The sequence below is a fragment of the Elephantulus edwardii genome, unplaced genomic scaffold (genome assembly GCF_000299155.1).
Source record: "Elephantulus edwardii isolate Elephantulus edwardi_28Jun2011 unplaced genomic scaffold, EleEdw1.0 scaffold00226, whole genome shotgun sequence".
Taxonomy (NCBI): domain Eukaryota; kingdom Metazoa; phylum Chordata; class Mammalia; order Macroscelidea; family Macroscelididae; genus Elephantulus; species Elephantulus edwardii.
The window spans coordinates 579,836-604,941 of NW_006399976.1; the positions used below are offsets into that span (position 1 = coordinate 579,836).

The window sequence follows — 25,106 nt, forward strand, 5'->3', positions numbered from 1 at the left end:
ATTCCCATTCTTCTCAGAGTCAGCCATAGCTTGTTGTGATCCACACAGACAAAAGCCTTTGCATAGTCAATGAGGCACAGATAGACATTCTTCTGGTATTCTCTGCTTTCTGCCAAGATCTATCTAACATTAGCTATAATATTCCTAGTACCACGACCTCTTCATACTTACCCCAATTGCTCCAGTTAGTGTATCAATCCATCTTATCTGGGGTTTTTTTCTCCTGCGCTGTTCCTCCACCCTTCCGAGCATGATGTCCTTCTCTAAGGACCAGTCCCTCCTGGCCACGTTCTCAAAGTATGTGAGACAGAGCTTCAAACTTCTAGCTTCCAAGGGGAAACTTGCTTTCATCCTCTCCAAGACAGACCTATTTATTTTCTTGATGGCCCATGGTATGTTCAAGACTCTTCTCCAGCACCATAACTCAAAGGCATCGATTCTTCTTCCGTCATCCTTAGTCACTGTCCAGCTCTCTAATGCATAGCAAGTTAGTTGCAAAGACCAATTACAGCAATGTTGTTAGATAATGTCCACACTCTGTTGGGTCACCTTCTTTGGGAACAGGAATAAATATAAATCTCTTCCAATCAGCTGGCCAGGTAGTTGTCCTTCAGATTTCTTGGTATAACGTGGTGAGCATGTCCATATGCCAAATGGTATGCCATCAATTCCTGGGGCCTTGGTATTTGCCAATTCCTTCAAAGCAGCTTAAACTTCCTCCTTCATCACCACTGATTTATGTTGGTACAGTGACTCTGGGAACTTCTCCTATCTTCTTTTGATGCTTCCCAGATTACTGAATATTCTGCCCACAGCATCCTTAAGTACTGTAACTAGAAGCTTGAATTTATTCTTCCAGGTTAGGACTCACTTGCTACCCACCCACCTCCATCAGCATGGTTGACACCAGTGTCTGGCCCTGCCTCAGCAAGACTTCTGACTATTTGTCTCCAGTGACACAGTCTACTCTGTCAGCCCCACCCTGGGGATCAGGACTCACTTCCCCAGTGTGGTCTACACTCTGCCCCAGGGTTGGGACTCACTTGCCGTCGGTGGCTTCCACCAGATGGTAGGCGATCCCCTGAGCCTGCAGCGCCCGCACCATCCGCTCCCTCCTGTCCTGCCGCCGCTTCAGGTTGATCATGAAGACCTGCAGCCGGGACCCCAATCAGACTGGACCTCAGCACCCCCATCCCATCCCCGGGCGGGCCCCAGGCATCTGTCAAAGCCCCAGCCACCACCCTGTCCTCGGGGAGACGCCATGGACCTCATCAAAGACCCAGCCCTCGTCCCCCCTTTGGGGAAGCCACTCGCACCTCATCAAAACCCATTTTATCTGGAGTCTGTTCCAGCACAGAGATGAACCTCGACGGCTCCACCGGTGGGTGCTTCACTGTGGGGAGAGGGGTTGTGTGGTCACAGGGCTCCTGAACACGAGGACTGAGGATTTCTGGGGTCGTAGTGGTAAGGGCCCCACATCACACTAACCACCAGTAGGAACATGTGAACGGTCACGAGCTGGTGCCCCTGACTTGTCTGGCCTTCCACTTTGCTCATGTATGAAATGGGGACCCTCGACATGGTAGGAGTTTTGTGGAAAAGGCACAGAACTTGTGTGTCACAAAAAGGTTTCTTTTAAAAGCAGCCAAAATCTACAACTTCACAATAGAAAGATCAAAGCCAATCAAACAATGGGCAGAAACAGTCTGAAAGGGATGAGCAATTGAAATTAGATGTATGACAATTAATGAACAAGGCAAGCATTACAAAGGGGACTGGGGAGGCTGGCAGGAAAATACACATCAATGAATGAATGAATGGAAACCAATTTCTTTGAGAATCATCAGCCCCCTAAAGGGAGGAGGGGACAAAAAGTCAGACCAAAGCTCAGAGTCACGAGCCACTATGGAGATGCACAACTGAGTCACAAGGAGACAGCACCCTCCCCATTAGCATGGCAACAACAACAACAACAATAAAAACGGTAAACAACAAGTGGTGAGAGGAGTGGAGCAAACAGAACTCTCATCTACTGCTGAGGGGGATGTAAAATGCTGCAGCCACTGGGCAAAATAGCTTGGCAGTTGCTCAAAAAGCTGGACATAAGAGACCACTCCTGCTCCAACTCCACCTACAGCAGCAACACCTATGGCCAAACTGGAGACCTGAGGTGAGACTGGACCTTGGGCGCAGAGGTGAGGGATGGGGGTGGGGAGAGCCAATATTGGCAGGACTGAGAACTTGGAACTGAGACCTTGGCCTAGAGCCCAAGGCTCAAGGGTGAGGTCCCTGCATCTACATTTTTGGGGCTGTCTTGACTGTATTCTGTTATTAATCTGGATTATAAACTTTTGACTTCCCCAGTATGGTTCTGTGTGGTCTGTAAGCAATTGCATCAGATTTTGGGGCCAGCAAACGGTAAGACTGGTGTTGAGATGAGTACAAAGAGGTAGGGAGTGTGGGGGACACATCTGACCTCATGGGAATGGGTTTTGTGTTATTGATGCTGTGGACGGGGACAGGTCCCCTTTGAGAAGTTGATAAAGGTTAGATATGGCCGTCTCACATGGCCCTGGCTGTTTTCACACACCCTAGGACCTAGCCATCTCTACCCTAAGTAGTAACTACCCTGGAGAAGTGAAGGCAGGAATACAAGGAGAAACTGTCCACCAATGTCCAAAGCAGTACTTTTCACAAGAGCCAAACGTAGACGCCCTGAAGTGTCCACCCAGAGACTCAACAGATAAACACAGCTTCTGTCCACACAATGAAAACAGTACTAGGCCAGAAAGGAAAATGAAGTCCGGATGATGAACCTCAAAAACATTGTGTTGAGTGAAACAGAAACCAAAAATCTAAACTCACTACTGTCTAGTAGATTCTGACTCCTAGTGACCTCCTGTTATTATGTTCTGTCGACTGGGAACCGACTCCTAGCTGACCCTTCGGCAGGTTATCAGAGGTAGTGAATCACAAGGAGGAGACTTCGTCCATGGGAACCGCATGCCTTCATGCTGGCAGAGCTGCGTCTTACCATGAGGCCACCAGAGCTCTTAAAACTGCCCCAGGGACTTCCAAGGCTGCAAATCTTTACAGACACACACTAACTACCTCATCCTTCTCCAACAGAGTGCGGATGGGTTCACACTGCCAACTTTTAAACTGTTGTTATTACACACTGCTGAGTCGGAAATGACTCAAAGTTGTCCCTCTAGTGGGTTTTCAGAGGCTGAGAACTGCAGGGGAGGAGACTGCCCATATTTCTTCCAAGGAGTGGCTGGTAGATTCAAACTGCCTGCCTCTGGGTTGGCAGGGCAACTCCTTACCCGCTAGACCACCTTCACACTAGTACCCACCCTGTCATCAAGTCTCTTCTGAGGCCAACATCTTTATGGGAAGAGACTACCATCTTCTTCCCACACAGAAGCTAATGGATTTGACCATCAAGTTATCACTTGGCCGTCCAGCACCTTCTGCACTACACCACCCGGGCTCCATTTAGACGAGCAGTTGAGGACTTAACCACTTGTGACCCCCGCTGTCTCTGTACCCCTCCCCTCTGTGTCTTCTCTGCACTAGGAGCAGCTTTCCTGCCACAGCCCCTCAGCCCCTGAGAATGGATGCTGGCACCGAGTTTGTCTCCACCCCTTCCCTGGTCAGGAGGCCTCTCAGCTCCTGAGCCGTCTGCTGTCTGCAGTGGCGCTGAAACAACCACAGATACTGACGGACGAGACCTTTAGCAGCCTCATGGTCCTTGATTTCATTTAACCCTAGTTGCAGCTTCTAAACCAGAACCATCTCAAGGGAAACTGACATAGGAGTTAAGATTATTGGGCTGGGGCTGCAGCGGTTGGCGTGGCTGGCCCTGGAGCTGGGACTGGGACTGCGTTTGGGAGCCTCATCATGGTTATGCCAGGAATCTTTCTAGGAAGCAACAGCTCTTGCCCTACGCCATTCTGGGCTTTGCCCGCTCGGAGACCATGGGGCTCTTTTGCCGGTGGCGGGTGGCTTTTCTGAGCCTCTCCACAAAGTGAAGGAGCCGTCTCCACCTCCCATAGTTTGCTGGTTTTCTCGTCTACCCTCCATGATCCTTTTCCTGTATCTCCCCAGGGAGCCTCGGGAAAGAGACTGGCTCAGGGTTCGACTGAGTGAAGATAATGAAATACTGTATTAATAAAATAAAAGGAGCCAGTGGTGCTGAGCTGACTCTGAGTCCAGCCCATGGTGACCCTGTGAGCGTCACATTTCCAGGGACTGACTGTTAGGAAGCAGATCACCAGGCCTTCATTCCAGGTATCTCTGGGTGGATGTCAACCTGAAATTGTCCAGCTGGGAGCTGAGCAGGTTCACTGACTGTGCCACCACGGTGCTCTGGGCTAACACCCTCCACGGAGTGAGTGGGGCGGGGCAGCCTGGACTTACCCATGACCTCCAGCTGCACATGCATGAAGCTCTCGGCCTCGTCCTGGAGCGTGCTGTGTGCACGCAGCGGCACTGGCAGGAACCCGTACACCTCCTTGTTGCAGACGTACATCTGCACCTCTGGGGCCAAAGAAACAACAGGAAAAATGAGAATGAAAGCACCACCAGTGAGCAGGAACACGGTGTGGGCAGGGACGCGACACAGCCCAGCAAAGGGCCAGCGGCAGGTGTCCGGCAGTGCCCACCAGCTGGCAGAGACCCTCTGGGGTTCCTCCAGGGAGTATTCCATTAGATAGTGTGTCCGGGACAGGGTGAGTGGACAGGCAGGCCTACTGGAAATCCCTCACTGTCTATTCACAGGAAGAGAAACAAGTAACATTTGAAATACCATTTGCCATTGGGCAATGCAAGAGAAAATTCCAGAGCTGTTAAAGAGCGCCTTGGTGACCAACTATTAGAAGCTTTTGAGCGGCAAGGTGCAGCTATTGGCTTCTCCCCATCTGAAATAAGGAAGAGAGAAAAGCAAAGAAGCATACAAATAGTTTGTCCGCAGGACCATGCAAACGTCCACTTCCAGGCCCTGACACGAGAAGAACTAAATGGTGCCCGGCTACCCCTGCTGACTGTTCTAGAAGGACCACAGTAGGAGGTCCTGGACAGAGTGGATAAAAAAACATGGAACAAAACATAAAAATGGCCAGGCTTGCTGGCCCAATAGAAATTGGTGGGATCCTTGAAACTAAGGCCCTTAATCACCCTTCAAAACTGGAACAAGCCTTTCTATGAAGATAGTGCTAAAAGCCAGAAAGAAGGAAGCCCCGGCCCTGCCCAACACTGAAGCCAAAGTAAAGGCTTTAAAGGCCAAGGGGGCATCCTGAAGGGCATCCATAGCCACAAAAAAAAAAAGAAGATCCGCACGTCATTCACTTTCCAGCGGCCTAAGATGCTGAGACTCCGAAGGCAACCCAAATATCCCCTGAAGGGCGCCCCCAGGAGAAACAAGCTTGACCACTATGCCATCATCAAGTTTCCCTCCCCACCACCACCACTGAGTCAGCCAGGAAGAAGATAAAAGATAACAACACACTTATGTTCATTGTGGATGTCAAGGCCGACAAGCACCAATCAAACAAGCTGTAAAGAAGCTCTATGTGGCCAAGGTTAACACCCTGATTAGGCCTGATAGAGAGAAGGCCTGCTCCTGACAATGATGCTTTGGATGTTGCCAACAAAACTGGGATCATCTAGACTGAGTTCAGCTGGTTGATTCTACATACATTTTTTTTTTCACCAAAAAAAAAAAAAATATCCCTCTGTGCTCACTTCAGCAGCACATATACTAAAATTGGAACGATAAAGAGAAGATTAGCATGGCCCCTGTGCAAGAGTGACACGCAAATTCGTAAAGCATTCCATATTTTAAAAAAATAAAAATAAAAAATATCCCTCAACCAAAATTGAAACAAAATGCTCTCCGGTGACTCAATCTTCCCCTAAACAATAGACAGGGCTATGAGAGGAATAGTAACACCAAGTGACACTGACTCCTAGGAACAATCAACCGTATAAAAGCAAAAGGGCAGCGTTCACCCAGAGAGAAAGCTCAGAAGGCAGGAAGGGGTGAAAGGATAAATGAAAAAGAGAATGACAGTGAGGAAGCAGGATCAATGCTGTTACATTTTCAGGGTTGTATTAATGTCAATTTCTTGAGAGATCCTATGGGCAAAATCTTGAAAGATCCAGGAAACATCAAAAGAAGATGGAGAGAATACAAAAGAATCACTGTACCACTGGCCAACCGGTGATGAAGGAAGAAGGTCAAGCTGTATTTATGGCACTGGCTAAAACTTAAGTCCCCAGGAATCCATGGAATACCAACTGACATGTTTCAGCCAGCAGATGCAGCCCTGAACGTGCTCCCCAGCCTATGCCAGGAAATGTGAGGAAAAGCTGCCTGTCCAACTGCCTGGAAGAGATCCATGTTTACTTCCATCCCGAAGAAAGGTGATCCAAAAGACTGAGAAAACCACTGAATAACATCTTTAATATCACATGCAAGCAAAATATTGCTAAAGATCATTCAAAAACAGTTGCATAGTACATTGAGAACTATCAAAAGTTTAAGCTGAGTTTAGAAGAGTTCATGACACCAGGGATATCACTGCTGATGTCAGATGGATCTTGGCTGAAACAAAGAACACCAGAAGAATATCTATTTGAGCTTTACTGACTAAGCAAAGGCATGTGACTATATGGATCATAACACATTATAAAAAGAATGGGAATCCAGAACGCTTAATTGTGCTCATATGAAAACTATACCTAGACCAAGAAGCTGTTGTGCAAATAGAGCAAGGAATACAGTTGCTGTTGTTGTTACATGGTGTCATGTTGCTTGCAACTTATAGCAACTCTATGTACAATAGCCCTGAAATCTGCTCTATCCTGTACCAACCTTATTATCTCTTACACCCCAGTCACCGAATCAATCTATCTCATCGAGGGTCTTTCTCTCTTGCACTGTCCCTCCACCATTCCAAGCATGATGTCCCTCTCTAAGGACTGGTTACTCCTTGCAACGAAGCCTCAGAATCCTTGTCTCCAAGGAGAAGCTTGATTTCACGCTCTCCAGGATGAACCTGTTTGTTCTCCTGGCAGTCCATGGTATATTCAATACTATTCTCCAGCACCACAGCTCAAGGGCATCAATTCTCCTTCTATCATCCCTAGTCAGTGTCCAGTTTTCTGACGCATAGCAAGTAACTGTGAAGACTATGGCCTGTATCAGGCACACCTTAGTCTCCAAACTAACATTGTTGCTCTTTAATACTCTGGAAACGTCCCTGACAACAGACTTTCCCAATGCAATTTGTCTTTTTATTTCCTGGCTGCTGGTAACAAGTGTGTTGACTGTGGAGCCAAGCAAATGGAAACTGTTAACAATCTTAATCCCTTTACTGTCTATAATAATGCTGCCAATTGGCTCTGTGGTAAGAATCTTTGTTTTCTTGATGTTGAGCTTCAATCCCCATTGAAGACTGCAGTCCTTCACCTTCTGCAGCAAGTGCTTCAGGTCTTCCTCAAAATCAGCAAGCAGGGTTGTGTCATCTGCATAACACACATTGTTCATTAGTCTTCCTCCAATCTTAATGCCACATTCCTCTTCATAGAGCCCAGTCTCCCTGATAATCTGTTATGCATAGAGCTTGAAAAGGCGTGGAGGTAGGACATATCCCTGGCGTACACCTTTAAGGGAGTACTACTTGATTTAAAATGAAAAAAGGTGTGTGTGTAAGGGTTATCTCTTTCCTCAGTACCTGTTCAATCTCTATGCTGAGCAAATGATTCAAGAAGCTACACTCTATGAGGAAGAATGTAACATCAGGATCAGAGAAAGACTCATCAATAAACTAGTTTATGTAGATGACACAACCTTGCTTCCTGAAAGTAAAAAGGACGTGAAACACTTGCTGCAGGAGATTAAACACTGCAGCCTTCACTATGGATTAGATCTCAATGTCAAGAAAACACAAAATGTTCACCACTGGATCAACAGGCAACATCATGATAGATGGAGAAGAGACTGACACTGTCAATGACTTCATCCTACGTGGATATACAATCAACAACACCCCTGGCACCACCAATCAGGAGATCAGGAAATGTACTGCACTGGCAAGTCTGCACTCAAGGGCCTCTCCAAATTATTGAGAAGCAATGATATCAGTTTGAAGACTAAGGTGCAAGTGATTCAGGTCATAGTCTTTTCAATTACTTGTTATGTATATGAGAGCACGATAATGAGTAAGGATGACGGAAGAAGTGAGTTGTCGTTTTGGAGAAGAGTACTGAGTATCCTACGGCCTGCCAAAACAAGAGCTAAGTCTGAAGAAAGTGCAGTGTAGGTGGCGTGCTCCTTGGAGACAAGGATGACAGAGCTTGGTCTCACCTACTTTGGGCATGTTGCTTTGTTGCTGTTAGACGCCATCGAGTTGAGCATGGCCCACAGCAACTATATGACCAACAGATCTGCACCCTGTCCTATCCTCACACTTCCTGACATACTAGAGCGCACTGCAGCAGTCACTGTGTCAACCCAGCTGGTTGACGGTCTTCCTCTCTTCCACTGACCCTCCACCTTTCCAAGCGTGATGTCCCAAGGAAGAACCTCTCCCAGAAACATGCAGAAGACACGGGCTCAAGCATGTCAGAGACAATGAGAATGCCACAGGAGGGGCCAAGGCTCAGATCGGTGTTCACAGGGTCACTAGGAATGAGAGTTGAGCTGGCTGCACTTAACAACAATAATTTGGTCTGTAAATTTTTACTCAAATCACAGTAATTTTTTTTTCATTTTCTACTTTGTGTGGACAATAAGTGCATAAAAAAATGTTCAAGATTGTTAGTAATTGTTATTGTTGTTGCTGATAGGAGCCATTCATAGTGACCCTATGCACACAACGAAACACTGCCCGGTCCTGTAACATCCTAACAATTATTGCTTGTGTGTGATTTCAGTGCTGCAGCCAACGTGTCAAGCCACCTCTTCGAAAGTCGTCTTCTTTTTCTCTGACTCTCTGCTTTACCAAGTGTGAAATCCTTCTCTAGGGACCGGCCCTTCCTGAAAACATTTCTAAAGTATCTGAGAAAAAGTCTCCCCACCCTTGCTTCTAGGGGGTAGCACGGCTGTAATTTGCCCAGGGTGGGTTTCTTCATTCTCCTGGAAGACGAAGGATAAACGTGTGGTCCAGCCATAAATGGAATGTTACTCAGCCATGAAGAGAAATGAAGACTCACTCACTGCATGCCACGGCCCTGATGGACCTTGAAAATGGGTGGTGAGTGACAGAGACGGTCACAAAAGGACTAATATTGTAAAACCCCGCCGATCTAGCGTATCCAGCACAGGCACACGCACAGGAGCCGCTATGAGCACTGAGAGCAAGGAGGGACAGGGAAGCGGGTCAGTATTTGGTGGACACCGCGCTTCTGTTAAACAAAACAAAACAGAACACTCCTTGCTGTCACAGTGACTCTCAAGAGGGTCTCTAAAGCTGTCCATCTTTACAAGAGGAGGCTGCCCATCCTCCTTCCGTGGAGGCCTCGGTGGATTTGAACTGCTGACCTCTCAGTCAGCAGCCCAATCAATACATGACGTACTACATCTTTCAGCACTTCCATCAAGAGTGACAGTGACATCTGGAAATTGGTCACAGTCGCGGCTGCACAACACGATGAAAATGATAAACGCCACCGAAGTGTACAAGTGGAAAGGAGGTTGGAGTGGCATGTTCGTTATGTGCACATTTATCACAACAAAATACATTTGAATTTTATAAATAAACTAGTAGAAAAATAAAAAAAGAAAATTTTTTTTAAAAAGGAATGTATCATTTAGGTACTGTTGGTATGACAAGAGTCCAGAATAAGAGCTGCAGAGCAAAATGGTCTGGGGGCGCTGCTGTGTAACAATGAAGGAACTTTATTTCCAAAGAAAAAAGCAAACTAGGGGTGGGGGGCAGGGAGGAAAACGTGCAACAAGGAATTAATGAAAATCCAAGTTCTTTATAAACTTACAATAAAATCTCAGTTAAAAAAATAAAAAGCAAAAAACAAGCAGGGGAACCCACCCACCTACCCCTGCAGGTAGTGTACATTCCACCTCTCATCACCAGGGGGAGCCATAGACCCTGCAAGGTCAAGTTAGGTGGGAGCGTGGAGGACAGGACTGTGCTAGACTGAGGAATAACAACAGGTCAGCACCAAAGTGTTGCTATCTTTCACATCTTTAAAATATTACTATCCTCCTAGAGGTACACGGTTCGAATCCACCAGATGCTCTGCCGGGAAAGGAGGGGCAATCTCCTCCTGTACCAGTCAGATCTGATTTGACGGTACACACACACACACACACACAAAATAATTTTTAAAAAAATTTAAAAAAAAACATTACTATCCGTATTATTATCGTTGAGTCATCAAGTCAGAGCTGACCCTCCAGTGGGTTTTCAGAGGCAGTCAATAGAGCAGAAGGAGACCACCCAACCTTCTACGAAGCATCTGGGGGATTCAAATCACGTGCCTTTGGGATTGCAGTGCGGCTTCTTACCACTAGGCCAACACCCAAAGAATACAGATAAGAACCAAGTAAAGCAAACTCTCAATTAAAAGACCAAAAAAAGTGCTGTGGAATCAGCTCATGTCAACCCCACATCTGGTCAAGCAGAACTGCCCTGCAAGGTTTTAACGGCTGTCATCTCAATGGAAGCAGATATGCTGTCTTTCATCCAGTGCCTCTGGGGTGGGGGTGGGGGTCTAAACCACCAATCTTTGAGTTTATTCTTGAATATATGCCATTTGAGTCATCAGGATACTGACCTTCAATAAAAGGGTTCTTAAAGAGTTGTTATTTTTTATAACATTGAGAAGAAAGGGAATTCCAGAACACTTCATTGTGCTCCTGCTAATCCTACATACAGACCAGTCACGCAGCAGAACAAGGGAACACTGTATGGTTTACAATCAAGAAAGGTGTGTGTCAGGGCTGTGTCCTTTTTCTACACTTATTCAAACTGTGTTGAGCAAATCAGTCTAGAAGGACAGTATGAAGAAAAACGTGGCACCAAGATTAGAGGAAGACTCATCAGCAACCTGCATCATGCAGACAACACAACTTCGCTTGCTGAAAGTGAAGAGGACTTGAAACGCTTGCTGAAGAAGATCAAAGACTTAGAGCCTTTCAAACATGGATTGCATCTCAACTCAATGTCAAGGAAACAAAATCCTAACTGCTGGGAGAATAGGCGACATCACGATAGATGGAGAAGAAACAGACACTGTCAATTATTTCACTTCACTGAGATCTACAATCAGCAGGCATGGTAGCAGCACTCAAGAAATCAAAAGACATGTGGCGTGGGGTAAATGTGCTGTCAAGGAATTTCCAAAGTGTTAAAGACAAGAATGGAAATTTAAAAGCTAAGGTACAGCAGATCCAAGCCATGGTATTTTCAATTACTTCTTGTGTATCTGAAAGTTGGACAATGAATAAGAATGATCAAAAAAGAACCAATACCTTTGAGTTGTGGTGTTGGAGACATTCCACAGACTGCCCAAAGAACAAACAGGTCTGTCCTGCAGGGAGTGAAGTTACAGTGCTCCTTCGAGGCAAGGATGGTGGAATTTTGTCTCACATACTTTGGGGGTGTTAATCAGGAATGGCCAGACTTTGAAAAAAGACATCATGCTGGGCGGAGGGTCAGAGAAGGAGACGAAGACCCTCAACAAGACAGAAAGACAGACTGACTATAACAATGGAGACTGTGAGGGTGGCACAGCAGAGGGCAAAGGGTCATTACGAATGGCGGTTGAAGCCAACTCACAAAGCCAAGGCCAGAGAAAGGCTGGGTCCTGGTGACGTCATGTGAACACCTAGATACAGCCATGCCTGACGCTGCAGCTGCACTCCACACTTCCGGCTCAGTGAGTCTTCTGTGAGCTCTGTCTGGGATGGCTCCATGAGGGTCCCAAGGAACCAGTCAGAGATGCCCACCACATGTACTCACCTGCCTGCTTGCAAGAGAAGGCGAAGACGATGATGTCATCAAAGGACCAGGTGTAGTCGGGATGAGGTGGGTAAAAGGCCAGGTTCCTGGAGGCTGCCTTACGCAGGTCGATCAGGAAGGTGGAGTGCACCATGGGCACAGGGAAGCAGCCCCGGCGGTCCCGTTTGCGGATGGGGATGTAGGCAGGCGTGCGCTTGTAGTAGCCCTGCAGGGGTGAGGGAGGCAGAGAGAGTTATCCACCAGGAGTCTCAGCTGCTACCGACTGTATCATATCCCTCAAAATAAGAGGCAGAGTCCTAAACCTACACCTGCCAAGCAGATGCTGGGATGTGAATGGTTAAGTGATCAGTTACTAGTCAAAAGGTTGGTGGTTCAATTCGGATGGCCAACAGACACACAAAGAAATTCTCAAAATTACTAGCAATAAGAGAGATGCAAATAAAAACCACAATGAGACACCATCTCACCCCAGTATCAGTGGCAAAGTTTAACAGGGCAGCAAGCAATAAAGTTTGGAGAGGATGTGGACAGATAGGAACTCTCATACACTGTTGGTAGGATTGTAAAATGGTACAACCACTCTGGAAAACAGTTTGGCATTTCCTCGAAGACTTGAACACAGAAATTCTCTAAGCAGCTATTCCACTGCTTGGAGTATACCCTGAGAGAATGAGAACTGAGGCACAAATGAAGACTTGTAAATCAATGTTCATAGCATTGTTATTCAAAATGCAAAAACACAGAAACAGCCCAAAAGTCCAACCACAATCAAATGGATTCAGAAATTGTGGTATAGGGGAGCTCTGGTGGCCTAGTGGCAAGAAGCTGCACTGCAATCCCAGAGGAACACGGTTCGAATCCACCAGATGCTCTGCCGGAGAAGGAGGCGCAATATCCTCCTGTACCAGTCAGATCTGATTTGACGGTACACGCACAAAAAATAATAAAAAAAAAATTAAAAAAAAAAAAGAAATTGTGGTATATTCACAAAATGGAACACTATGCAGCACTCAGGAGCAATGATTTGGAAAATTGGGAGGAACTGGAGAGCATTATACTGAGTGAACTAACTCAGTCTCAAAATGACAAATACTGCTTAAGCCCATTATTGTGAAAATTGAAGGATGATTAGTAAAACATTTACAGAGACTCAAGGGGGGAAGGGGTGGGGCCAGAGGGGAGGGGGTGGGGGGGGAAATCACAGCGTTGAACAATTCGGTGGGTGGAAAGAGGGGGTAAAGGAAATGGGAGAGATTAAGACAGGGTTTGGCGGGCATAATTCAAAGGGGATTATGTTTATAAAACACAATGTATGGGAATGATTGTGTGGAACACAATTTGAAAGCAGGAAAGTGTGAAGCACAATGTACACGAATTTTTATACAAACTAACATAAAATAATTTTTTTAAAAAAAAGGTTGGTGGTTCAAACACGCAGAGGTGCCTCGGGAGACAGGCCTGGCAATCTGCTGCTGAAAGACCACAGCCTGGAAAACCCAGCAGAGAGGATGCACGCTGCACAGCCGGGGTCACCAAACATTAAAATCAGCTTGATGGCAACTAAACCACAACATGGACGTTGATCCCACTGGGGAAGAGGATTTACGTTTTATGACCAGGAGGCTGCATCAGGTGGGGTGGGGTCTTAATGCTTCACTCTGAGTTAGAAAGAGCACACCGGGCAGAGAAAAGGCGGGTCGGCGCTCCCCAGGCGTGTCCACGGCCCAGCAGCTCCATGGCCGGCTGGCTGTGGACACTGAGGCAAGGACTCGACTGCCCCTCACTTCTAGCCTCCTGAACTGTGAGGAAAGCATTTCTAACCACCTGCATGTGGTATTTCTGCTACAGCAGAGCCAGGTAGAAGACACCCAACGTTGTCGAGAGGATGGAAGAGAGGACACACACATCCAGGAGCCCGGGAATTATAAAGAGAGTGAACACAGGGAGGGTGATTATGAAGAAGATGCTGGGGGTTAAACTGCGTCTCTAAAATGTTACATTCACATCCTAACTCCTGGGGCCTGTGAAGGTGACCTCGTTTGGAGACAGGGTCTTTGGAGACATAACTAGGATCGAAATGAAGAGAAGGTTCAACTGGAGTGAGGGGGATGGGAAACTTAATCTGCTGTGAGTAGTATCCTAGGAAAAATGGCAGATGAGGCGAGCTCTGGTGGCCTAGTGGCAAGAAGCTGCACTGTAGTCCCAGAAATGGTGGTTCAAATCCACCAGATGCTCTGCTGAAGAAGGAGGGACAATCTCCTCAGTCAGATCCAATTTGACAGTATACATATAAAAAATTTTAAAAAAATGCAGATGAGCCACCTACACACACACACACACATACACAGAAGCACATACATATACACAGAAAGAAGTACATACATATATATGCAAATATATGCAGTGACAAACACATATAAAGAGGCACATACACACAGGCACATACATACACACATAAATGCACATACATACACACAAACAGAGAGATACACACACACACACACGCGAAGACAGATACCATGTGAAGACACTCTAGAAGCAGACAGGAAAGGCCAGGAGAAGCCCAGAACTATGGAAGCAGAAAGCAGCTCCAGATCCCCCCGAGGGCTGACAAGGAGAGCGGGAAAGTAGGACATATGGTCCCAAGGACACCCTGAATTCAGTCCCAGCCTTTAAAACTGCAAAACTGAATGTGTTTCAAAGCCGCCCACCTGTGGTATTCTGGTAAGGCAGCCCCAGCCGGCTAAGACACAGGACAACCACACACTTGTCCTCTCAGGCTGTTTAAAGACCATGGCCAGCTGCCACCTAGACAGCTCCCCCTTCATGGTGACCCCAGGGCATGATACAAAATGCGCCATCCTCATGACTGACTCAGAGGGGACCACTGCAGGGTTTTCACCACTGATGTCGAGAAGCAGATCTCCAGGTCTTTCTTCCTGGTCTCTTATGCTGGAAACTCTGCTCAAACCTGCTCAGCATCTAATAACACAGAAGCCTCCACTGACAGGAGGGTGGTGGCTGCACGTGAGGTGCAGTGATCAGGAATCGAACCCATGTCTCCCACTTGGAAGGCAAGCGCCCTACTAATCACCACTGTCCCATCTGAGGTTATGATGTGTGCACACGGCACACAAGGTGGTCCGCTTGCTAGGAGATGCTGGTCCCAGCTCCCAGCCCCGAGCCCCCCGACCCCGTAGGCCCCTGACCTGAGAAGTCATGCCACACCAGAAATTGGAATACGCTGCCCGCGAGTCCAGCATGGGGGCCACCACCGTCTTGTTCTCGGCCATGAGCAGCGTCAGCGTGTCAGGATTGAGGATGAGGTTATCTGCGTCCACAAACTGCAAAACAACCAGCACAGAGCATCAGTGTGGGGCACATGTGTGACCCAGGGCAGAGGCCGGGCCCCCGGGACTGAACAGCCTGGAGAAGCAGGTGTGACCTGCAGCCCCCGGTGCTCCTGCTGCAGTGTGTCTCTGCCCACTGTGACGAGCTGTGCTGTCAAATGCACACTCAGGGAAAGGCACAAACCACAGCCACACGCAAACCACAACCACACTCAGCAACACAATGAGAGAGTTGGTTGTGTCCGCAGCTGAGTCCCTGGACACTTGGTGACACCAGGCGTAACAGAAACAGAACAAGAGAGTCTTGTGCCATCCTCACAATCAGTTATGGGCACCACTGCCGTGTTCTTTCTCTGACTGGTTTTGGAAAGTTGGTCTCCAGGCCTTTCTTCCTAGTCTTTCTTGGGCTGGCAACTCCACTGACAGCTGTTGGGTGGTACAGCAACATTCCCATCTCCGCCCCCGCTGACAGCCTTGTGGCAGGAAAGTGCACGCTGTGGCTGGGATATCAGCAAGCTGTCCCTCATTCCACAATCTCGTTGGAATCTAGCATGAATTTCTGGCGGCTTCCTGTGGATGTACTGCACTGGCCATTTCTGAATTATCTTCACCAAGATTTGATTTGCATGTGATACGGATCGGTAATTTCCACATTCTGCTGGATCCCCTCTCTTTGAATGGATCTCTTCCCATTGGTTGGCCAGATTGTTGCTATGGACCTTGAGTCCGAACTGACTCTTAATTGACCTTCCAGTGGGGACTCTGGTGGCCTAGTGGTAAAGTGCCGCCCTGCCAAGCTGAAGGCACACGGGTTCGAATCTCCCAGTTGCTCTGCAGAGAAAGACAGGCAATTTCCTCCCGTGCAATTAAACTGCCTCTGAAAATTCTCTGGAGGGTCAGCTATGAGTTGGTTCCGGCCCGATGGCACACAACAACAGAAACAATAAATCACATGGGAGGAGAGTGTCATCTTTCTTCCCCAGAGCAGCTGGTAGATTGGAACCGCCTGCCTTTGTGTTGGTAGCACTGCTCCTTACCCACTAGGCCAAGGGAGCCTAGCAGCTCTGGAAGGTAGAGAGAGAAGTGGGGGGTAATAGAAAGGGGGTGTTATTGCTAAAGAAGCACTGAGTTTCTGTGAGGATGATAAGACAAAAAAACCCCAAAAACCCAAACTTTAAAAAAAAGGGGGAAAAGTAAAAAAAAAGGGGAAAAACAATCAAGGAAACGGCCAAAAAGGCAAAACGTTGCCAAGGAAAATTTTTTTCTTCCTTTCTTTCTTGTTTGTGTACCATCGAGATGGATCTGACTGGCTCAGGAGGAAATTGCCCCTTCTTCTCCAGCAGAGCATCTGGTGGATTCGAACTGCACACCTTCAGGATTGCAGCACAGCTTCTTGCCACTGGGCCACCAGAGCTCCCTTGCTATGTATATTTTACCATCATGTGAACAAAAATGAGCTGTATCGCTAGATAAGAGAGAAGTGGGCCACCTACAGACAGAAGGAAAGATTAGAAACAGGCGGCCACAAGCCCAGAACGCCTGGCAGGAGACATGGGAAGAGAATCTTTCCCAACAGCCCCCTGGAGGGACAAATCCTGCAACACCTTTTAGACCTGTGGCCTCTGGAGCTGTATTTCTGCTCCATGAAAGATGTCAGTTACAGAAGGCCATGCACCGTCAGACCCCAGGAATGCGAAATGCTCAGAACAGTCGGCTCCAGAGACACAAAGTGGCTTAGTGTTTGTCTAGAACTTGGGACAGGCTGAGGAGGAGTGACTGCTAATGAACTTCTCCTTTCAGGGGATAAGAATCTTCTGGAACTAGAGATATTGAGAGTTGTCCACTCTGGTCAACAGACTAAATGCCACTGAGTTGTCCACTTAAAGGGCCAGCCTCCTCTTCACTGTCGCCAAGTTGGAACCGACTCATAGCGGCCCCGCCAGTGGGTTTTCTGAGCTGAAAGTGTCACAGGGAAAGGTCTCTAGGTGGATTTGAATCCTTGAAGGAGCCAGCCCTGCCTGAGCAGCTCGACTCCCTGTGCACTCCACCACCAGAGCTCCTTTTTTAAAAAATTAATTTTAATAAACATTTACAGAGGTTTTGGATTTCCATTCATTCATTGCTGCACTTTTCTCCCTGCCCACCCCTCCCCACCAGTTCGCTCCCTTCTCTGAAAAGAAAAATAATAAAAAAAAATTCCTTCATTAGTATACAATTCCCCCATCCCTTTTCCCCCACCCCCAACCCCGAGTACACTTCCCTATGCAACCTTAATTCTGGATTCCTGTGTTAACCATAATACTCAATCATATATCACTTCTAATCTGTTCTTTTAAATGGCTCATTTCATGCTATACAAAATGTCCCTGAAAACAACCACCACCACCAAAAGAAACAGTGAGAAAACAGGCGCTCTGGGATGGATGGAAGATTGCAAGGTTTTGTTTTATTTTCTTTTAGCTTTTTATGCTTCAGTAATTTTTATATTTTTTCTTGTGTTTCTTTCCTACAAAAGAAAATTTATGCTTTTCTCTTAAAATAAATATTCACTGTTTTTGTAAAAAAAAGAAGAAGAAGAAGAAGAAGAGGAGGTCGGCTTTTTTCACAAATATTTTCTAACATTAGACAAGTGACTTCGCATTCCAATGTAAATTTCCAAAGTCCCCACTTGCAAAAATCCCATTTTGTGTCAAAGGCAGCTTTAAGTCTGGGGCCAACACCTTGAGTCCCACCCAGGTTTGGGGAGCGGAAGACAGAAAGCCGGCCAACCTCAAACCGCGAAAAGCAAATGCAGAGAAGCAGGACAGAGTGGCCCTGTGCAGGCGGCCGCCCCTGCCCCATCTGTGAGCCCTGCAGGCGCTGGGACCCCCACCAGGTGACTTGTCAGCTGCCTCTCAAGCCTCAGCTGCAGAATGGTCAGATACACGGCTGTTACAGGGCTGTTATCGGTTGTGTTGGGAGGTGGTAGAGGCAACAGTGGGGGGATTTTACGACAGACAATCTGGTCTTTGGACCTGGTTCCGGGGAGCCCGCACCAGTCCTGAGAACAGTGCATAAAGGCTGCGCAGCCCAAGGGGACCTTCTGGGAAGGATGTGGACTAAGGCCGGGAAAGCCTGGCGTAAGTACTCTTGGCCTCAGAAGTTAAGAGGCTCGGATACAGCTTCCAGAGTAGAAAGTGAATGGAAGTCTGAAGGCAGGCACACCCCCTGGGAACGTGGAAACTCCAGGGCCAGACCCTTCCCAGACACCCCCTAGGAGCCTGCAGGCTTTTATCTGCTGGAGTAAAGACAGTCCTTCCCCCCGAGTTTCTCAACACTAATCTCCCAATGAGTCAGACCCGACTCATTGCTGATCCTCCAGTGGGTTTTCCAGAGGCTGTAAAGTGAGCACACGCGCGCGCACACACACACACACACACACACACACACACACACATTGCCCATCTTTCTCCCAAGAGGTGCCAACTTTGGATTAACAACCCAATTCTTTACAGATGACACCACCAGAGCTCTCGAACAGGCTACTGAACCTAAGGAAACAAAAACTGGAGGTTTAAAGGTCATTGGTTCAAATCCACCAACCCCTCTGTGAGGGAAAAAAAGCAACAACCAGGTAGTCTCCTCCTTAAAGCTTTACAGCCCAATATGGGAATGACCGCATGAAACAATGTGACGAAGGAAAGCGTGACACTTAATGTATATGATATTTTTTATGCAAACCAATATAAAATTTAAAAAATTTTAAAAAGCACAACTTTACAGCCCCAGAAATTCAATGGAGGGTCACTAGGAGTCAGAATCCATTCGGCAGAAGGGGTTTGGCTTTGGTGAGAACAGAGAATAGCTGGGGTCTGGAATGACCAGAGATTTCGCCAGTATGTTTGATAGAAACTGGGTGAGAGGCATGGAGAAGATTCTCCTCACAAACAATTCATACCACCAACATCCTGCCTGCTGGCCTTCAACTTCAACCTCAACAGTCGGCTCGCACACCAGCCACTGTAAGCTTCTAAAAATTATAAAGTTGATCACAGACATGCCCTGCTCAAACACTCTCCATGGCTCCCTAGTACTCTCAGCATACAAACCAACTCTCTCCCTCAGCCTGCATGGTCCAGCCTCCTGCCTGTCACCAGTACCTCATGCCTTCCGTCCTCACCTCCTGCTCCAGCCACTGTGCCATTCCTGGAATTCCCCAAGCCCGCTCCCACCCATTTTCTCTGCCCAGGAAACAATTCTCCCAGTTCCTCACATTGCTCCGCTCCTACAGATCTGAGCTCAAATCCCTGCTTGAGGAGGCTGTTGGTCCTGCTCATGCCACCTCAGTGCCCAGTGACAATGTCCTCCCAGCACTGGCTGCCTCTGACTAGGCCCTGGATTAGCTTTTTTTTTGCTTCCCAGTCAAGTGCATTTTTCCTCTGGGTTGAGCCTGTGCTGGTCCTCGCAGTGTGCTTGGGCCCAGCACAGGACCAGAACACAGAAGGGGCTTGTAGCTACATGATGAATAACAAAGAATGTTCTGGTCACAGCTCAAGAGAGAAGTAACCAGAGGCAAGGGTGGGCTGTCATTATTACGTTCCAGCGCTGTGCTGAGCCAGGCCTGGGCACCCATGCCCTCATAGAAGCTGCCGGGAGAGAGCCGGGCAGCATGGCACCCAGGCCAAGGGGACGGGTTATGGAGCCCACAGCAGCACAGATCCCAGTAAGACGGTGTCCCAGACTTGACAGTTTCCTTGCCTTCCAGAAGGAGCTATGGACCCAAGCAAGGGGAAGTAAGAGTGACGGCTTCGGCAGCCCCTGGCCTCAAGACTGTCCTTCTGATTCTCAGAAGTGACCTGGGGTTATTGGGGGAAGACCCTGAAGGTCTGGTGTCATTTATGGTAGGGATAAAAGTGGAGACCCAAGGATCTAACCACGAAAGGGAGCCCAAGATCAAACTCCAGCCAGCCTACCTTGGACTACTCACATCCCCTCTTGGGGCCTCAGTTTCTCCCTCTATAAAATGGGTAAGGATGGCACCCACGCCCACTGCAGAATCTTCCCCAGGCTGCCCAGTACAGAAACTCACCAGGATGTAGTCGGCCCACATGTCCCGTGCAGATTTCAGGGCTGCCTGGCGCAGCTTCATGATGTGCTCGTAGCGAGAATCCGACCAGTGTTTGGGGCCTTCCTCATCTGGATAGGACCTGTGGGAGAGACCTCTGTGTGATATAAGAGGCACAGAGTGCTGGCAGAGTGCAGAGAGTATCTGAGCCAGCTTAGGTGCAATCAGAGAGGGCTCCCTGGAGGAAGGAGCATGTTAGCTAGAGGACAGCAAAGAAAGAACAAGACCAAACAACTATGAGATATCATCTCACCCCAGTAAGAACAGCAAAGTCTAACAGAACAGCAAGCAACAAATGCTGGTGAAGTTGTGGAGAAACAGGAACTCGTATTCACTGTTGGTGGGAGTGTAAAATGGTTCAACCACTGTGGAAGGCAGTATGCTGCTTTCTCAAAAAGTTACAAATAGACATACCATTTGACCCAGCAATTCCACTACTGGGAATATACCCCAAAGAGACCATAACTGCCACCTAAGCAGATATATGCACACCCGTGTTTACTGCAGCTTTGTTCACAATAGCAAAGAGCTGGAAACAACCTAATTGCCCATCAACAAACAAATGGATAGAGAAGCTGTGGTATATTCACACAATGGAATACTACGCTGCATTGAAAAACAAGGAACTCATGCAATATTATTCCAAATGAGTGACCCTGGAAGACATTATGCTGAGTGAAATATCTCCATCACAAAATGAAAAATACTGCATGGTGCCACTGTTGTAAAATAGGACTGACACTGGAGTTGGGGGAAGACTGAGAAAGGTGGGATAAATAATGTATACTGCATTGAAATGGAGAGAACTGTTTAAAAGGTATATATGATTAGGTATTATTGTCATGACAAGAGTCCAGAATGAAGGCTGCATAGTGGAGTGGACCTGGGGGGAGGGCCTGCATAACAATGAAAGAATGTTTTCTTTTACTTTTCAAAGAGAAGAGTGTACTTGGGGCAGGGGAGGGGTGGACAGGGAGAAAAGTGCAACAATGAATGAATGGAAATCCAAAGTCTCTGTAAATTTTCACTAATAATAATAATAATAATTAAAAAAAAAGAAAATATAAGAGAGAAGTATTTCCCAGGCAGGAACACTAACAAACACAGGTGTCACTGAGTTCCCCTGAATCCTGATGTCTCTGTGTGTATCAGAGGGTTGTGCATCATGGAGTTTTCAGGCCCAAGCTGCCAGGCCTCTCTCCTAAGTGCATCTGTGTGGACAACTCCTCTAACTCAGTTAGGAGTCAACTACTTAACTGTATGCTCTACCCAGGGACTCCAGGAAGGGGCACAGCATGTGCAAAGGCCCAGGAAGAGGGGTAATGTGGTGTCTGGAGGCTAGTGTGACTCAGTGTGACTGGGGCGGGGGGAGAAGGGGCCTCCAGTGCAACAAGGGTGTTCTCCAGAGGGGTGACGAGCTCCAGGGCCGAGACAGAACACAGAGCAGGGACAAGCTCAGGGCCTAAGTGTGCCGAGCAGCCAGTGAGTGGCGTCATCAGTGGCTGTCAAGTCGGTCCCCAACTCAAGGCGACCCCATACACCATGGAATGAACTGCTGCCCAGTCCTGTCCCATCCCCACCGTCAGTTCCCCTGGTGACCTGTAAGCGCTCACTGGCTGATTTTTGGAAGTTCATGGCCAGACTTTTCTTCTTAGCCCATCTTAGTCTGTAAGTGCCACTGAAAAGTCCTCAGCATCACAGCAACACGAGAGCCTCCAGTGGTGGCTGCAGACGAGGTGCACTGGCTGGGAATGGAACCCGGGTTCCCCACACGGAAGGAAAAAGCATTCTACCCCTACGTCAGCACTGTGGGATGGAGGGGGAGGGAAGAGGAACGAAAAAGGAGGAACAGAGAGAGAGAAAGAAACTGAAAGGGGAGAGAAGTACCAGGGGTCTGCACTGCTCTCGGAGTTACAGGAAGCAAAATAGAGGGGAGAGGGAGCTCTGGTGGCCTAGTGGCAAGAAGCTTTGCTACAATCCCGAAGCTGCATGGTTCAAATCCATCAGATGCTTTGCTGGAGAAGGAGGGGCAATCTCCTCCTGTGCCGTTCAGATCTGATTTGATGGTACACAACAAGAAAGAAAAGATAAAAAAATAATAGTGGGGAGATTGTGGGATTAAGATAGAGGGAGACAGGGAAAAAGGATGGGCGTCTCCCAGAAATGCAAGGAGTGAGGAAAGGCAGTGCAGAAAGCCAGGCTGGGGCAAAGGTCTGCAGGAAGATTAAGATTCCTGCCCATTGTTGAAGGTGAGGATGGGTCTGAGGAATCAGAGTTGAAGAGGTGCAGAGCTGGGCTGAGAAGCTGGGCTTTTGCTGCAGGGCAATAGGGAGCCACGGAGGGTGTGTGAGCAGGGGCAGGGCTGCTGTGCTCACCTGGGCTCCTCAGCTGGCCTCCACTCCACAGAGTGGTACAGACTCTTCACCGCCACCAGCCACTCCCGAAGCACGGCAGACGTGTTGTCCACATTGTGGTCAGTAGCCACCCTGCAGTTGGGGGCAGGGGGGACAGTCAGCGAGGCCACACAGAACCCACAGGCTGGCTCAGTCCCCACTAACTGTGTGACTCTGTACAAGATGCATCCCTTCTCCTTGCCTCAGTTTCCTCATCTCTAATGCAGGTTTGATGAAAAGGACTCCACAGGGCTAGCAAGGCGATTCAATAGGCTAAATTTGAATGTGGGTTCTAGAATAACTAGGATGCAAGACCTGTGTTTTGGGACTCAAAGTGTGCATGGTGATAAAAATTCGTCCAGCTTTCAATGTTTCTCTTCTAAGGGTCCCACCTCCTCAGAGTGGGCTGGGTCACTCTTCATTCAACAAATATTTGTTCAATACCAACTATATGCTTGTGTGATCAGAGGCTGTGGAGCCTGGGGCAGAGACGAAGAGGACTCCTTTGGGAGTTCAGTATGGCCAAACAGCCCAAAGGCATTCTTCCTGAGTCAGTAAAAACAACAGCAGCAATCAGAGCAACGATGAGGAGCACAAACAAGAGTAACGCTGATCACAGTGCTGGTTTCAGTGCACAGCGCTAAGGACTTCATGTCTAAGAACTGATAAATCCTCAGAGATGAATGCAAGAAGAGTTGTTATAATAATATCCCCATTTCCCAGATGAGGAAACCAAGGTAGGAGGCGCCAAGACCGGAATCTGAGGCTTCTCTCCACCCCCCACCCCCCCCATCACCTTCTTTTATTCCTACAGGAAGACTTCCCTTTCTGTTGGATCCACTTCTGCTTCCCCTCTCAGCCCTCATGGTCCTATCTCTGCATCCACACTTGGGTCAGGGAGGGCAGTCAGTGGTCCTCAAACTCAGAAGGGGTGGAGGGGGCAGCGGCTACCTTGGGCAGCCCCCACACACCCCGGGAGATGTTAGGGAGTTAGTCCCAGACAGCTGGAGGCCAGCAGACAGGGCAGTGGCCTGACCCTACCTAATGGGGCAACACTCATAAACTGCCTCCCACCCAGATGGACTGAAGGGTGGAGCAGCAAGCAGAGGGCACAGCAGGCCACCCTGATGCGTGGTACAGGAGGCGGTGCAAGCCCCAGGCCCCCTCATGAAAGGCCAGACAGCAAGGCACAGTGTGAAACTTCCCCGGCAGTGGGCAAGGTTAGGGTCTGGGGCAGCTCAGTGAGACTCAGCAGTCAGACCACGGCCTGGTTCACCCTTGTGTTAGGGAAGGAGTTGTGACAAAAAGCAGGGACACGTGGGGGCCCAGCCACCCCAAATGTGGGCAGCAGGCAGCGCGCAATTCACTCTCCTTGAAGGGCACCAGTGGACAGGGTTAAGGTATAGGCCATCCCAAAAAGGGGCAGCAGGCAGGGTTGGCGCCCATCCCAGCTCATGGGGGGCAATCAAGAGGGTTAGTCTGGGTCCCAGCCCAGCTCGATGGGGAGCAGCAACGAAGACAGCCGGCGGGGTGCGGTGTACACCCGCTGGAACGAGGTCAGGAGGCAGGGTCAGGGCCTGGCCCGACACAGCGGGCGGCACCGGGCAGGTCAGCGCTCGGGGGTCCGGGGGGGGGGGGGGGGCGGCTCACCACAGCGCCGTGCGCTCCCGAGGGTGCCGCAGCCGCTCCAGGGCGCCCAGCGTGGCGGGCAGGGCGGGGGCCGCGTTGCGCGCCAGCAGCGCGATCAGCACACGCGGCGCCTGCAGCGGGGACTCGGGCGTCCAGCGCTCCTCGGGGAAGTAGGCGGAGGCGCCCGGGGGGCCGCCCGGAGGTGGCAGCGCCAGCAGCAGCAACAGCAGGGCCGGGAGCGGCCTCCCGCGCTGCCCGGCCGCGCGTGGGGCCGCCGCCATCGCGCCACGCGTCGCCTTTAAGCCGCTTTTCTGCCGGCCGAAGTGGCCGCGCCTTAAAGGAGTTCCCGGGGGCCCAACCCCGAAATTGCGCCTTGAAGTGGAGGCGGTGCCTGGCGTGACGTCAGCCCTCAGACACGCCTCCCAAGCCCCATCCATCTCCCGCCTTAAAGGCACACAGCTCTCCAGAAGAAAGGCCATCTGTTCCTTTGCTGGTTACAACCTCAGAAACCCGCTGGAGAGTCAGCCATGAGTCAGTTTGGTCTCCAAAACAATGAATGTGAGTTGTTGCTTACATGACATTGGGGGCCACTGAGTATTAAATGACTGGAACCTGGTGTTGGCAAACCGAGGTTCAAATAAAG

At 48.8% G+C, this 25,106-nt stretch overlaps 1 protein-coding gene across 1 annotated transcript in view; it reads right to left on the reverse strand.

The window, feature by feature from the left end:
• The window catches only part of COLGALT1 (collagen beta(1-O)galactosyltransferase 1), a 29,204-nt gene extending 4,460 nt beyond the window's left edge, over nucleotides 1-24,744 (reverse strand). The window contains exons 1-8 of the mRNA XM_006898259.1: nucleotides 24,485-24,744; nucleotides 22,817-22,927; nucleotides 20,406-20,523; nucleotides 15,197-15,331; nucleotides 11,988-12,192; nucleotides 4,423-4,542; nucleotides 1,317-1,393; nucleotides 1,044-1,150 (exon numbers count right to left, since the gene is read on the reverse strand). Coding sequence (XP_006898321.1) covers nucleotides 1,044-1,150; nucleotides 1,317-1,393; nucleotides 4,423-4,542; nucleotides 11,988-12,192; nucleotides 15,197-15,331; nucleotides 20,406-20,523; nucleotides 22,817-22,927; nucleotides 24,485-24,744 — 1,133 coding nt within the window. The remainder of the gene's footprint in view (nucleotides 1-1,043; nucleotides 1,151-1,316; nucleotides 1,394-4,422; nucleotides 4,543-11,987; nucleotides 12,193-15,196; nucleotides 15,332-20,405; nucleotides 20,524-22,816; nucleotides 22,928-24,484) is intronic.
• Between the last annotated feature and the right edge of the window lie 362 nt (nucleotides 24,745-25,106).